The sequence below is a fragment of the Eubalaena glacialis genome, chromosome 18, assembly GCF_028564815.1.
Source record: "Eubalaena glacialis isolate mEubGla1 chromosome 18, mEubGla1.1.hap2.+ XY, whole genome shotgun sequence".
Taxonomy (NCBI): domain Eukaryota; kingdom Metazoa; phylum Chordata; class Mammalia; order Artiodactyla; family Balaenidae; genus Eubalaena; species Eubalaena glacialis.
In genome coordinates, this window is record NC_083733.1 from 19,825,997 (window position 1) to 19,842,030 (window position 16,034).

Here is a 16,034-nt window from a genome sequence, read left to right on the forward strand (position 1 = left end):
GCTTCGGCCACCGCTCCGCCCCTCGGGACAGGACGGGACGGGGAACACGGCCCCCCTCCACCCTGTAGGCTGGCGCCAAGGTTTATGATCCAGCACAAAAGACGCTGAGAGCCACAAGGGTGGAAAAAGTTAGCCGGTTCTAAATCAGCCAGTCTTTGGGTGATCTCATCCCCTTCCCAATATAGCCGCAGTCCCCTCCCCCATGGACCAGCCCCTGGCCAGTGCAGTTAGTCACGAGGGAGCTGGTGGAGGGACAGACGGCGTGTGTGTGTGTGTGTGTGTGTGTGTGTGTGTGTGTGTGTGTGTGAGTTCTGGGGGGAGGGATTTCAACTTGGGGTTGTACTGTACATTCTGTTTTGCAATCTGATTTCTTACCTCCTCATTTACAGAATTTACATTTAGTAGTTTTCCTGTCAAATAATAAAGATCTTCCATCATCACTGTATTTTTTCACTATCACTTTTAAAGTCCACCAGGATGGATGTGCTAGAATCTCTTTGTCCAGTATGTAGAGAAAGGACATGTCAGCGGTGTCCAGTTTCTCTTTCTTACAAATACCAGTGTTATGACCATTTTTGTTCACACCCCTTTGTACAGTTGCCTGATCCTCCCTCCCTCTATCCCTCCCTCCCTCCCTCCCTCTCTGTCTGTCTGTCTCTCTTTTTCGGATAAATTCTAACAGGTGCTGCGTGAGAGAACAGGCTTCACTGTATGACTGATGAGTTCTGAGCCCTCCCCTAAGCCAGAGGTGCCAGGCCCAGGGCAGGGAGGGGATCTGAGACCAGTCCAGGGCCACGGGGTCAGGGGAACAGGGCAGGCTGTGGTCTGCTGGTCCCTCCTGCTGCTCAAGGCCAGCCTCCACCCCTAGCTTCCACCTGCTCTTGCCTTCCCAACCCCATAGGCTGGACTGACTGGGGACGCAGGGAAAGGCCATATACGAGGTCTGTCCTGTGTTGTATTCACATAGTCCCACCCCAGGCACAAGAGGACCCCACAGTCCATCCAGTTCTCCTCTTGCCAAGTACTCCCCGCAGCTTCTGCTAGAATGCTTCCATGGACCAAGAGCTTACTCCATCCTGCCAGGCTTTTGGGGAGCAGACAGGGCATTTTTAAAAAAATCAGATGAGTAGATATTCAACAGAATTGCATGATCTCTTAGCAATTGCATGAAAGCTACAAGGAGGCTTTGGAGACAAGCACCAGGGTTTGAAACTCAGCTCTGCATTTACTAGTTTTATGACCTCGGGCACATAATTTTACCCCTCCAGGTTCAGTTTTGTCATCTGTAAAATGGGTTCATAATACTTGCTTCATATGGTTGCGAGGACAAGGGATTGGCTCTTGTGATTATGGAGGTTAAGTCCCACCATCTGCTGTGCAAGCTGGAGGCTCAGGAAAGCCAGTGGTGTGGTTCCAGTCCAAATCCAAAGGCCTACGAACCAGAGGAGCCAAGGATATAAGTCCCAGTCAGAGTCCAAAGGCCTGAGATGTCCGAGATCAGAAGATGGATGTCCCAGCTCAACAGAGAGCAACTTTCCTCTTCCTTCCACGTTTTTGTTCTATCCCAGCCCTCAATGAATTAGATGATGTCTACCCACTTCTTTACTCAGTCTACTGATTAAAATGCTAATCTCTTCTGGAAACACCCTCACAGATGTGGGCCTTAAAACCCTTACCTTAAACCACAGCCAGGAATAAGAGGTGGAGGGTTCCAGGCTATATCCCAGAGGTGACAGGGCGCTGGCCTGACCCTTAGAAGAGGTGACTCCAGCTTGTGGGGTAAGACAAAGACCGCTTTCTCTTTTCTCAGTCCTTCCTCTGTGTGTGACTGTCGTGCCCGCACACCTGGGGAGGAGGATTCTGAGCTTTCCCCCAAGGGTGATGGTTTGGAGCAGAGGAGTGACACGGTCAGATTTGAGTCTGACCAAGACGGCTCTGATAGCTGTATGCTGGGAGGAGTTGACCAGAGGGGGCATCTATTGTTTGGGGGTGGAGGAGGGTAAAGGTGGTTTGGACCATTCTTGGGGCTGGGACAGGTGGTGGGCAGGAGGGAGTGAACCCCAGAGCTGCTGGGGGGGGCTGTGGGACTGGCTGCAGGGAGCGGAGTGTGGAGGTGGGAAGGGTTCAGAGGTGTGGGGCAGTCCTCAGAAAGGAGCACCCACACTGGGGGAGACCAGAAAAGGTGGCAGCCACCCCCTCACCTCTCTTGGGATCCCTACAGCCCCTTCCCCACAAGGCACGGTTGAGTGACCGCAGGCCAGGGTCCTTCCCCTCCTACCACCCACTCGTTCAAGCCCCAAGGACATCCAGGGTCAGGTGAGGTTCCTGGAAGGGTGTTCCAGGCTGCAGTCCCCGGAGACCCTGCTCCACCTGGGTGTGAGCCTCAGGGCCTCGTTTTCTCTGGAACACTTTCCTCCCACTCCTGCTGCAGCTGACACCAACATGGCTCGATGGTGACATCTAGAGGCAGCCACCCGCCTCATGTTGCTTGACCACAGCATCCCGCAGCAAAGGCCTGTGCCACCAGGGCTCCACATTGGTGTTCCTGTGATACCATCCTCAGATTTAGAGACCAAGCCACCAGGCAGAGCTCTGAAGAGGTCCAGCTCCTCCACCCTTCCCTGCCAAAGCCCAGTGTGTGGTCAGCAGGGCCCCTGGAACCCCAAGTCAGCCCGTGGACACCCTCCCCTTCCACAACCAAGGAGCATCTTGGCTTATTGATGACATTCCCCTGTCCCCCCACCCACTGCTCTGCTTTGTTTCAGAGGAAGGGTCATCCCAGCAGCTCAGCTCTCACAAAGCCAACTTCTCATCTCTACCTCACTGTCTAGGCCCATCTTGTGTCCTGAGTCCCACGTGAGAATACCCAATGGCCCTCATCTTTCCTTAGTGATCTTTTTAGCTAATTGTTCATTTTCATCCATCCACGCCCACGGTCTTTTCTGGGTCTGGACACTCCTCACCCACCTCTCCTCACTTCCATGCCACCCACTCATAGTTTTCCTCCTACTTCTCTGGTCTCTCTTTTGCTGGTTCCTCTTTATCTGCTCCTCCCTTGATCATCCATTCATCCATCCATCCAGTCATCCATCCATCCATCCATCCATCCATCCATCCACCCATCCATCCACCCATCTGCCCCCCATCCCTCCTTATTCATTGTACAATCAGTAGGACAGGGGGCTAAGCCTGACATTACAGGGATGAGTGGGGAGGAGAAAAACAAGGACAAATGCCCAGCAGCACCTGGTGGTAACACCGCACGGAAAGTGGGGGAATTGAGGTGAGACTTTCTGCGTTGCCCCCACCCCACTCCGTGCTGATGAAGAGCAAGCCATGTCCTCTCTGAGGTCGCTGCGTGGCCTTGTCCACTTCCCCATCCCCAGAGATACCACTTTTGGCCAGCTCCCCCTCAACCTTCACTACAACTCTTGCCCCTACTTCCACAATATCCCCAGAGCCCGTCCCAGACCCCCGGACTGGCCCTTCCCCGTCCCCACTGTGCCCAGAGTCACGAGCCAATCCCTGGACAGCTCCGCATGCCTGGCCCCGGAGCCACACAAGGTGTTTGCAGGTGGATTGGACAGAGCAGCAGCTCATGGCAGACATTCCTTCTATTCATCTGCTGCAAGGAGAATGGCGCTGTGAAGCCGCACACCTCAGATGGGACTCGCTCCCACAATCTTCCAACTGAAAACGCACAACTCGTCTCAGGACTTAATGAAACTCAGGTTCTTTATGTCTCGGCGCAGAAGTAATTCAGCAAGAGGCAAAGTGACAGGTAAGAAGTAAATTTATTAATATCCTTTGTAAAGAGGTTGCAGGAAAATGGGGCCTGAGAGGATGGTCACGTCCCAGGTCTCTGTCGAGTTCCTGGGACGGGCTGCCAAGTGAGGGTCCTTGGCTTCATGCGGGAGAGAATTCAAGAGCTAGCGAGCCATAGTAAAGTGAAAGCAGAGATACACATTTCCATAGGCAGAGGTGAGGGGGCCCCGAAATATGGGGTGGTTAGTTTTTTGGGTTTTGTTTTTTTTAATTTATTTTATTTTATTTATTATTTATTTATTATTTATTATTTATTTTTGGCTGCGTTGGGTCTGGTTCCAACCAGTCTGAGGTCCACAGTGCTTGTGGTCAGCACGCAGTCACCGTCCTCCACCTGGGGTTGGGGGGTGGGGTTTAGTTCCTTCAGAGCAACTCAAAGCTAAGTGTCAGATTTTTATGCATTCCCCTTGAGGAGGAACTGTTTTATCCATGAGCTATTGTCATTACTTTTCTTGTTTAACTGCTTTTCCTTTGTTTCTGAATTCCCTCACTTCCCTAATTAGTAACTCTTGTGCCCGCTCTTGGGAACTCTGGGAAAGCGTAGGACCTTTTCTACAAATAAAAAACAGGAGACGGGAGGGGGGGCAGCTTTTGTATCCAGGAGGGCCCCACGGGGTCCTGTTCGGTTTCACTTATTCCCTCGCCAGTGAAAGTCGGAAGTGGAACTCTGGCCCCCTTAATCCCCGCTTGCTCCTCCCAGCCAGGAGTAGGTAAGGTCAGGGGTCAATGGAACAAAGACACTATGACCCATGGAGGTCCAGTAGAGGTTCACCCATCCATCCCAGAGGGAGCTGCTTGGAGTGCCAGCTACCCACGATACAGAGGGTCACTAGCCTGGGAACTACTTAAGGCCATTTAGTAGCATCAAGTAAAATGAAAGCAAAAACTCTAGAGGTGAAAAGAACAGTATAAATTGACTTCCCCCTCTAGTTAAAGAGCTCAATGTTTAAAATTTAATTCTCCCTGTTTCCCCTCTATTTTTATGAAGTTCCAAATGATGGGATATTGGAATGCATGGGTTATCCATCTAGCTTCTTGTCAGCACGCCCTACTTCTCCACCCACCCACCCTGTGCCAAAAGTGGGCCATGGGATTTTTCCTGCATTATTATCCCTTTCTGAAAGCCCAGTATTGGGACATGTGCACAGCACAGTGGACTTGGTTCAAATTCCTGCCCTACTACAGTGTCAGGGGCAAGTTTTCAAGCCTCTGGGCCTGCTTTTATCATGTTATAAAGAAGGAAACAGCTCCTCCATTACCCTTAGCACACCTCAGACAGTCCCTTTTCCACCTTTCTCTCCCCCAAATCTGCTCCTCCTCAAGGCCCAGTTTAACCACCCTAGCCCATACTAAATTTAATAACTTAATAGTTGTATTTGCATTTTAAGAAGCACCCATTGGAGCTGTCCTTATGAGGGGTATCACTCAGAGGCAATGAGATAAAACTCAGTCAGTGGGGGTGGGATGGAGTGGGGTCTTCAACTCTATCTAGGTAGCTGCCTAGACGTTTTCCCCAAAGCTGACTCTGAATTTAAGATGAACAAAGAAGCTGGTTTTACAAGGCCAGTTAAATAATGTGAAATCCCAGCAGGCCTTGGCCTTGAGTGTGTGGAGACCCTCACAACAAAAGTCTTCACACTTCCTTTTCATTCTTTTCAGCTTCCCACACACTGTTAACATTAAGCAAGGACTTCCTGTGTGCTCAGCAGTCACCGAAAATTTGCAAAGAAAATTTCTCTTTTGGGTGGACTATTGAACAGACCAGATAAAGGTGGTGAAACAAAGGCTGGCCTAATCTAGTACACAAAGGACCTTAAAAATATGAATATTCAAAAACAAAAGAAACCAAATCTCATTTTTCCTCTTTTATTTACAAGTTTCATTTAAATATCTCTCATGGTTAGAAAATCAATGTCAAAAAAACATTGGTATACAGTTTACAATACAAATGTCAGTAAATATTAAAGAACATGGTTAATAATTTTTCCAAGTAAATGTTTGATAAATATTTTCCAGGAGGCCAGTTAAACTAAACGTCAGGTGCCCAAGGCATCGGCAACAGAGCCTCAGCCTGCTCAGGAGACGGTCGCACTGCAGTCCCTGTGTGTTTTCCACTTGTTAACACACGTGGCAACTCACAGGAAAAAGCGGTGCCACCAGCCTTTATTCCCCAGCCTCAAAGCCACACCAGGGCGTTCTCTGCTATGGGAGTCATGTTCAGAGACAAATGAACCACTAACAATGAAACTAGGATAGCTCAGTTCCAGGATATCCTGATTTAACCTGGGAAGTTAAGGTTTCCCCAAAATTGTCAAACGAAAAATAGGTCACTAGGGGCTGATGGATGAAAGAGTCAAGCTAGACTCATTCTGAATACATTGTCGTGTTCTATACAATTAACTATTCTATTCTTTAATTCAAGTTTGAGCTGTTTCTATTTCCCTCATATAAAAGGTGTCAGCTCAGTTGTGTCTAACCTAAGTCTTAACCCACTCGATCTTTTAGGCCAATCGTACTTCTGGGAAAAATATGTTTATATATTAACATACCTCAAAGTTTACACTTTCGTTATAATAAATTAGCTTTAATGTTACAAATAACATCTCAGAAAACTGAATAAGTAACTTGACCTAGCATACTAACTTGAATTTAGAACTTCTCTATCCATTTTGACCAATCTCCAGAATCAGCAGAACTGTATTATTTACATATAAAACAATATCTAAAATATGCCAATATTACCATTTCTTACCTAAAACAGTAAATATGCTGTTTAAAGCACCAAAGCATACTTTATTCAAAAGTGACATCCTAAACATTAAAGATTCAATCTCATTTTTTTAGTTCATTTCAGAAGTCTCAATATCAGAATCTTTACATAAAAGGAATGATAAGTGTTTCGGAAGACCTGACAAGTGCCACCAACCCCCTCTCAAATCCCAGTGTCCTCAAGTGGTAGCCCATGTGCCTCAGGAAGGTCAGTGACAGCAGAACTGTGGTCAGGGAATCAGACATGCTGGGGTTTAACCAGGAGGTGCTCCTTGGAGCATTCATGGCAAGAGCAGACAGAGTCCACAATGGAAAAAGGCAGACAAGAAACCAGCCTTTCCTCTCTCTCAGTATACCAATTAGAAAGCAGGAAATCTATTAGGCTGAGAAAAAACACAGATACCCTTGAAGGAACAGGTGGGAAGTCTGTATTCTCTCAGCTGTCCCACAGGTTACTTAATCAGATATATTTATGACCCAAGGTAGGCTCCAAAACAGGATTCAGACACTGTAATCCAGGTAAATGAGAGAGTGCACCAGGGTTTAGCTGGCATAAAGAACAAGGATGTCAGACAAGCAGTCTTCGGCTCTAGTAACAAACCGTCATGCAAGCTGAATGACAGGGATTCACATTTTATTTCTGAGTTAAGATCTAGGAGATCAGAAGGAATATTAATAGTTTCAGAATAAAAGGACCAAGGCTTAAGCACTCAAAGGAGAATTTCTTAGATGAAGCCATATCAGTAAGCATACAGGGAAATATCCGCAGGCTAGAAGTTTCTCAACACTTGAATGTCCTGAATGTGAACAAAAATGTGGAAGTCAAACCTAGCTATTTGCTTTCCTTTCAGTACGAAAGGGGGTGAGAAAAGTGATCAATGAAGATAGTGCAGGAACATAAAAAGTGTCAGTTTTGTGGGATTATATTTGTGTTTCCATTTAGGGACACATTTCCTGTTGTTTAAATGCTACAGCAATTCAGAACATGAAATTCATCCCCCCAGAAAGGATCCACATGGTTTAATTTTCAAATAAACACAAACTGTGCAGCCCACAGAAGCCAGTACAGATTACATATGTTTTTGCCCCAACTCCTATACTAAATAAGGCCTAGTTCCTGAGGAGTAGCAATGGCCATTTATCCCACGGTCTATGGGCAAGTGTCCCATCTGAAAAATCTCACTCCTCCCTCTTCCCCACTGCCCCTCGGGATGCAGCTAGGGAGACTTAGTGACTGTTCTCAGGTCCTTCATGTTTTTACCTCTTCAGATTCAGGCTGAATTTTAAGTCTAGAATCCACTGTATAAGCAGTCCTGCCTAAACTGTCTGTCACAATTACCGCATGCAATCTTGAATTTTCTCCTTCCCTGCAACCATGTGAAGTGGGAGCATTCCTTCTAGACAGGATTGCACAGTCAGCAGCAGGGTGAGGGAGTTCAGCATAGCAGAGGGGGAAGGAACATTAGGTGGAATTAGAAGAATGTTTGAGAGGTATAATAGAAAGGAAAAGTGCTATGAGTAAATCTGCAGAGATTTACTAAACCCTGGAGGAAATTTTATTAATGCAGGAAAGGAGTTAAGGCTCAGACAGAAGTAACCTCCTAGCATGGCTCAAAGGTTCAGGGGGTGGGACTCAGTAGAAAGGCCCGAAAGCTGCACAAATAAATTCAGCTGGTCCAGAGGCCTGGCCACCTTCACCCTCAGCTGAAAACCAAGAAAACTCATTCCAAGCATGCTCACTTAGGGCAGGCCTGTTTGCAAGTTTGAGGACTCAATTTTAAAATAAACTAAATCGGAACTAGAATGCAGCATTACAAAATGTTTTCACAAGTAAAATCACACACACAAAAAAGTTAGACTATTGCATAGAAAAGTGTCCTGTAATATGCTTTGTAAACCTAGGTCTTTAGGAACTTCAAAATAAAAAACAAACAAAACCTCCCTTCATAGTCTAGAAGGCCATGATTACGAATTGAGAATTACCAATTTTGCAGATTTTTTATCAAGACCTCAGAAGATCCTGAACTTCTTCATATTCTTAGAATCATGATTAATTTTACCCTTCGCAGGTTCAGGCTGACACAGTTTAACAACAGTGTCTTTATAGAAGGACTTGGGTTACACGAGCCCCAGCCAAGTCTACGGTCTCTGTGTTCCACCCTTTCTGCGTAGAAGAGGTGACCAAAACATGCAGGGACATAAAATCACTACTATTGTTTTTAATCCTAGGCTGTTTTTTCTCTCACGTTAGTCTATTATTAAGCAAGCTACATCTGTCTGCCCTTTAACAACAAGGTCTAAATAGTCAGTTTAAGAGTAAGTGAAAATGTCTTAGAAGAGCATTTAAGTTAACCTTGGCAACAGGATGGGAGACTCTTAACTCCCCTTGTAAGATGCACCAATCGAGTCTGAGTTAAAATACACCACAGTGACAGAGATATCATCCCTGTACATCCTTGCCAAGTCCTCCGGCAACGTCAGCATCGCCGACAGCCGCTCGGGCTCCATCTCCCCATACTCGTTGTTCCCTATGGCGTATCTGATCAGACGTGTGGCTGCGTTTTGGTCGGTGGCGTGGAGCCCCTGGGCCTTCCTGTGCAGCAGCAGGCTCTGCATGAGTCCCAGGTTGGCGGGTCTCTGGGCCAGGTCTGGCTTGTGCCGACACACTTCAGCCAGATGCTCCACCACCAGCCTCACCACATCCTCATTGCCCAGCACATCCCACAGGCCGTCAGAGGCCAGCACAAGGAACTTATCCTGGGGCCTCAGCCTGTGGTATGTGACCTCAGGCCTGGCCGTCAGGTAAGGTGGAGTGTAGTAGTGTGGGGGGGTGAACTGGTAAATGTTGAGGGCCTCGGTGTCAAAGCCCCGCTCCAGGACACTGCGCTGCAGCTCTTTACTCCACTTCAGCTGGACGTCCCCGAAGGCCCTGCAGGGCATGAGGACACCCAGCAGCCTGTTGTCCATGATGACTGTCCTGTGCTCTGACTCAGGATGCTCCCTCTTTAGCCGTGACAGCTCGGTTGGGTTCCAGGCATTGTGGTCCCGGGTGAGGGGCAGACAAGACCACATGCCATTGTCCTCCTGGACACCAAGGATGGCCCGGCAGTCACCAGCGTTTGCCACATGCAAGTGAACTCCATCGACATGGGCCATGCAAGCTGTTGCCCCTGAGAAAGCAACCTGGAGTGAAAGGTTCCTGGTCATCTCATCTTCCAGGGCGGCCTGGATCTCTAGCGAGATGTCAGAATCCAGCCTCTGGAAGGAGTACATTAATGCTTCCTCAATGTTCAGCCCCATTTCCATGTGCAGGTTCAGCAGCTCCTGCCAGTAGACACGGAGGTGATCAAGGTGCACTGACGTGACATCCTTGTAGATACTGTCCCCTGGGTGCTTGAGCCACTGCAGAATGGGCAGCAGGGGCTTCATGCTTTCCATCGCCCCCTCCATCTGCTCCAGCGTCTGCTGGGACATCAGTGACACTGCCACATAGTAGAAGAGCCTCTCGCTCACTGCTTGAGCACATGCGTGGCCACCATGTCCATCGAAGACGCCAAACATCAGCCCATTGGTCTGCAGGCAGGCGGCTACACCTCCCCGGTCCTCCACTGGGAAATTGGCAGCCAGCTGGTTGCTCTCAAACCGCAACACCGAACTTGGGACTCCACTGACAAGGTCAAGAATCTTGTGGGCCGACTCACCGGCTCGCAGCACTTCATTTACCTGCTCAGGGCTGAGTGGCAAGTGGAAATCATCTTCCTCTGTTGATGTGTGTCTATAGGCTTTCTGCAGAGCAATGCCACCACATGAGGCATTGTTTTTTAGGGTGACTGGCCCCTGGGGAAAGAGCCTCCATTTTGATTTAATCCTATTTGAGGCATACCTTGAATATAAACGTTGTCCCCCTTGTAACGTGGCAATGCTGTTTCTTGCAGAATTGAAAATCCAGTAGGACACAGTACTTGACATTCTGAAACTGTATGAGCGAATGTGTTCCTGCAGCAAAAAGGGTTTTTTTTAAACCTGAAAATTTAAGAGTTTAAGAAAGTTTTAAATTTAATTTTTTAAAAATAATGACTTCTGAAAACACTTAATCTCAAAATACTTAAGCAAGTCTCCATACCTCCCATTATAATACATAATCACATTTCAGAAAATGGGTTTTTAAACACTCTCTGATCTTAAAGAGTCACTGAAGGCTACCCCAAGGGGCCACCTTTTCCTCCTTCCCAAATCCTTTCCCTTGCCAGGGCCCAGTGCACAGCTCCCATGTTCACTCTCCCCAGCAGGCTTTAAGCGTTCATTTAAATATAAGCTCTTTCTTGCTCCCCAGCTATCTTGGTGGCTGCTCTCTGTTGGACGCCATCCAGCACCTAAACCAGGAAGATGGTGGCAGCAAAGAAGACGGAAAAGTCGCCGGAGTCAGATCAATTCTAGGCTCCAGCTGGCTATGGTAAGTGGAAAGCATGTGCTGGGGTACAAGCAGACTCTGAAGATGATCAGACAAGGCAAAGTGAACCTGGTCCTCCTCGCCAACAACGGCCCAGCCTTGAGGAAATCTGAACTAGAGTACTACACCATGTTGGCCAAAACTGGTGTCCGTCACTACAGCGGCAATAATATTGAATTGGGCACAGCGTGAGGAAAATACTACAGAGTATGCACACTGATCCAGGTGATGATTAGAAGCAAGCCAGAAGAAACTGGTGAAAAGTAAATCATGCAAAATTTTTCTTTAATAAAACTGGCCAGAGCTTGTTCTACATGTATGTAAATGAATGCCTCAAACATTGGCTAAACATGGCAATTTCAGAGGCCCAAAAGCACACTAGGTATGATACTAGCTGTCTAGCAGCAGACACACTACTTCACTTGCCTGAGTTCCAGTTGTCCATCCGTGGAATGGGAATACTAGTTTCATAAGGCTTTGTGACAGTTTAAAGAAATATAACCCTTCGGCTCCAAAAAAGGTATTATTACTTTTATCATTAGGTGTATCATTGGGGATTAGAGGTTGTTTCCACTGTCTCTCTACTGATAAGATACCAAACTGCAATGCCTAACACCTCAACCTTTCCCCTCCTTAGGTTTTAACCTACTTATTTCCCAAGGCTGGCATCAGTAGGTCAAAGGGTGTAGACTCATATTGCCAAACTGAGTTCCAAAAGGTTCACATCTGCCTCCACAAGGGCATGAAGGAAGCAGTTTCCTAGCACTTTCAACAGCCTCTGGTGGTATTTTTCCTCAGACAAAAAAAAAGCTGCTCTATTTTCTATTTTCTCTGGTGACCCGGGAGGAGAGTTTCCACGTGTTTTCAGATTTCGTTTATGAATCCTGCCCTCCTCAAGTTTGTCTGTTGGGGTGTGCAGAGCGCCCACACTTGAGGACCGCCCCCTCTCCCCAGCCCACCCCGCCGAACTACGGACTGGAACGGTCGGGCAGGGCGCACAGAGGGCGCCTCCCCGCGCCCCCCATCCCCACCCCAAGCCCTGCAGAGAAGCCAGGCGGCGGTGCCCGACGCAAGGCGATCTGCCGCAGACCGGACCCAAACAATTTCGCGTATCTAAAGAAAACAGATCCCAAAGTCAAGCCTCACAGATAAGAAAGAGCGCGGCCTCCGAAGTCCAACAAGCCCTATCTCCCTCAAACCCTGGCGCGGCCACGTCCCTGAGCCCCAGCTTCCGGGTCTATAAAAAAAGGGAATTCAGTTGAGATGCTGAGCTCACAGAGGGTACTCCGAGGGCTAAAACAGCTACTGCGGAAGTCCCGGTACGCAGCCAAAGGCCCTGCGCAAGGCCGCGAGCCCACGTGGCCCGTGCGCGCGAGAGGGGTGACAGTAGCTGTGACCAAGGCTCTTCCCCGTCCGCCGCGGGCCCGCCCCCTCACCTCACCTCCACTCTCCGCCCCATCACGTTAGCCGATGCTGCGGGCCGGAGCGGACCCGGCGAGGTTAGAGGCTTTCACATCCCGGGCTCACCCCCTTACCTACATCGCACCCTGGTCCTCCTCTCACCCGCTTGCGCCAAAGCCGCCGGGTCCGTCAGTCAATTCTGCGCCAGCCTACGGTGCCGCGGCTGCCCCAACCCCGGACTCACCTCCCTGAAGGCACCTCTTGTGCTGATCCAGCTAGAGAAGGAAGTAGCCTCTCGCCACCCTTTATTGGTTCATCTGTGGAGGCGGGCCTCTGACGGACAGCGTAATTGCCCAATGGCTGAGGAGGGCGAGAGGGCGGGATCCAGAGGGGCCCAATCCGGTTCCTCCCCCTCCCCCGCCCATCCTACCCAACCTTTACCCCCACCTCCCTCATGCTCTGACCTTGGGTAGGCTCGGCGCCGGGCTTCGGGACCAGGCAGTCTTGCGGCTGAGCACCCCCAGCACGTGACACCCCCCCCTACCTTTTCTGCGCACCCCAAACCGAGCAACCTCTCCCATTCCTCACTGTTGTTAATAATACCCCACGGCTTCCTCTCCATTTCTGTGCTGACCAGTTCAGACCCCTCTCCCAGGTGCCACACCCTTCTATGTCCACTTGGACGCCTCCCTCTGGAGGCCCTATGTACACGTTAAACATAGCTTGTCTGGAACTCATCTTTCTGCCAGACCTGCTCTTCCTCTCCTCCCCTAACCCAGTAACGGCCCCATCATCTGCTCAGAGACCCAAGCCCCAAGCCTGGGAGTCATTTTGACTCCTCTTCCCTCACCCAGACCCGTCTCCTGTCAGTTATCTAATCCTGTTCATCTCACCTCCTAAATATCTCTCCAATCCAAATATTTGCCTCCAGCTACCCTCCCACTCCACTGCAACCTTCTCATCTGGTCTCCCCACCTGTGACTTCAACTTAGCCCTAGTTGCTCTGCTTCTACAGATCAGGTAGGGTGACCCTTCTACAGCTCAAATTGCTGCTGTAAAGTCTTCATTGGCTCCCCACCAACCACTGGGCCTTGGACTGACAATTACATTGGCATGGCCACTGATGGTTACCACAATAGTTAGTGGTTGGTAGGTTGAGAAAGGCTGAGAACCAGGACACCAGATATTTCCTCAGTCCCTTCCATTGTGGAATTCCAGTTATGGCCTGCTGGAATTGCTGTAATAGAACTCGTCTATTACCTCTGATAAGTCAAGGGCAGTCTTCCCTGGAGGCAGAGAAAAATAGGAGATGACCAGAAAAGGCCACTTAGAGCCCTGAAAAGGTGGTGTTCTGGAAGGAAGACACACTGGCTTACCTGGGGAGCCTGGCCAGCCCACCTGGATCCAAGGATGTGGCTGCCATAAAACAGCTCCTGTCAGACTTGCCTCTGATATGATATTCATACCACCACTCACCCTTGGCCCTTTCCGGAAGTTCTACCAGTAAGTCAGAATTTGTAATATCTCTCTTCCTGGATATTAAGACGGTTGTTTCGGACTTAAACTAAAAATAACTCCAAGGGATTCTAAATAAATGGGTACAATTATTATTATTTTGTATAGATAGTCCATTTGGGGTTATAGAGGGTTATCCTTCAGGACAGAGGCAGCACAGCTTATGGGTGCCTACGATATGTCAGGCCCTGGGCCGACTACAGGGGACACACAGATGGCTGCCCTCACCACACTTTCCTGAGAATATTACATCACTCTGCTGTCTGAAACCGCTGAGTTTCTAAGTTACCACACACACACCACTTCCAAAGTAAAAATGCACCCTTGAGGATTTTGTGTGCACTGGAACTTTTGTTTAAAGGCTATAACCAGCTCAGTTACCCTATACATGATGGCTAGCCCAAGAACCCTATCCAGTCTCTCAAGGCTTCCTTGTCACAAGGTCTTATTAGAAAAAAAATGAAGGAAAAGGACTTATCTCTGCCTTGAGAAAGGGAAAGCAACTCAGCTGTCATTTTCCAAGAAAATATGTAAAAATACTCTCACTCAAAACCAAGCAAATGTGAATTAAAATGAGATACTGATTTTTGTCAGTCAACCTGACAAACATTAAAACATGATTAATACCTAATGTTGGTGAGTGGGCATTGCCATCTTGGCAGGTGGGAGTGTAATTTGAGGCTGTCCAATGGACAGATCTTTGACCCACTAATTCTACTTCTTCTAATTTATCCTACAGAGGCAGTCAAAGGCAAACCTTACAAATTTTCTACAATAAATACACATTACCCCATCTGTATAATATCTTGTATAATCAGAAAAAAAAAAAAGGAGCAAAACTGCATTTTAAAAACAGAGGAGTGGCGGGGGTAGGGAGATAGATCTCTTAGATGATTCTGGCCAAGTCCCCTGATTCCTTAGCAATGCAGATAGGACCATCTATGGAATGTTAGGAAAGCTGGATTTGAGCATGATCTTGTGTCAGGAGGAATTGAGATGATGGCAGAAGGTTTTTGTCTAACTGTCAAAACCATATCTGGCCTGATATCTGGGAGAGTTTATAAAAAACCTCAGATGTCTTCTTTGCCAACATGAGCTTGCCCTTGCAATGTTTCTGTGGCATCATTGCTGCCCAAGGTAGCTGAATAAGCCCAGAAAAGCCTTCTTGCTGATCTGAGCACATTTGTGCTCTGAGACAATTGTCCCAGAGACCAGTGCCATCCTAAATCAAGTGATTTAACCTCACCACCTTTTAACCAAGCAGGTGGCTTTCCCCGGCACTGTCCTCTCCCAAACTGATCACACACGGGCACGTACACACATACACACACACACACACACACACCCCACCTCCCTTTCCTTTAGAGGGAATGGTTACCAATCCCTGCAGAGCAGCAAACTCAGGGACATATTTAGCAAGTCTTGAGGATGCTCGTGACGAAGGCTTGGGAATTTTTGAAAAATACAAGTCCTGCCTCAGCCCTCTTAAACCTGTTCTGAAGCAAGAGCACTGACAGACTTGCCAGGTTACCAGGAGGCCTCAAAATGGTTATGTTAAGCTCCTAGCTTCTAGAGGCAAGCTAAGATTGCCCTTCAGTAGAAGATGGGCAGAGCCTTTGAGGGGAAATACGACCTGTGTTTCTGTCTCTTTAAGGCTTCTCCAAACACAAGTCAATCTTTTTCAGCTGCCTGATAGAACAGCTGCAGCCAGGGCTGTGATGACCTAGGCCAGGGGGCAGCTTCTTCTGTGACACTCAACTAATCATTCCCTTTGCCACCATCATCCCACACCCATTCTCACTCAGGCCATATTAACTGGCAAGCTCAGAGTTTTCCATCACCCTGGAGTCCCAAGCCTGAGGCTCAGCTCTGCCACCTACTTGCTATGTGATCCTGGGCCAGTCATTTCCTCTCTTGGAGTCTCTGTAGAGCTACTTGGAGAGGGCAGTTGTGCGGCCCTTGGAGTTGTCATTTGTACTCTAGGTTGCCAATGACGTATCCCTTCTTGAAAGTAAATCTGGAGAGGAGTGGAAGAATAGCAATAGGGGCCTAGTGTGGAGAAGAGGAAGCAAGA

The 16,034-nt window shown here is 48.3% G+C and overlaps 1 protein-coding gene and 1 pseudogene across 5 annotated transcripts; one reads left to right on the top strand and one right to left on the bottom strand.

Moving 5' to 3' along the window:
* Positions 1-5,693: 5,693 nt before the first annotated feature.
* Positions 5,694-12,716, bottom strand: PDP2 (pyruvate dehydrogenase phosphatase catalytic subunit 2). 5 transcript variants are annotated; one of them, XM_061173686.1, is made up of 2 exons: positions 12,690-12,716; positions 5,694-10,617 (listed from the first exon to the last, which is right to left on the bottom strand). In XM_061173686.1, the coding sequence occupies exon 2, from the start codon at positions 10,561-10,563 to the stop codon at positions 8,971-8,973; it is 1,593 nt and encodes a 530-aa protein (XP_061029669.1). In that variant the 5' UTR covers positions 10,564-10,617; positions 12,690-12,716; the 3' UTR covers positions 5,694-8,970. The 5 variants fall into 5 exon arrangements, with proteins under 5 accessions (XP_061029669.1, XP_061029672.1, XP_061029671.1 ...); XM_061173689.1 differs by having other exon boundaries at positions 5,694-10,590; positions 12,690-12,711; XM_061173688.1 differs by having other exon boundaries at positions 12,608-12,707.
* LOC133078319 (large ribosomal subunit protein eL30-like) lies at positions 10,872-11,311 on the top strand (annotated as a pseudogene).
* Positions 12,717-16,034: the final 3,318 nt, after the last annotated feature.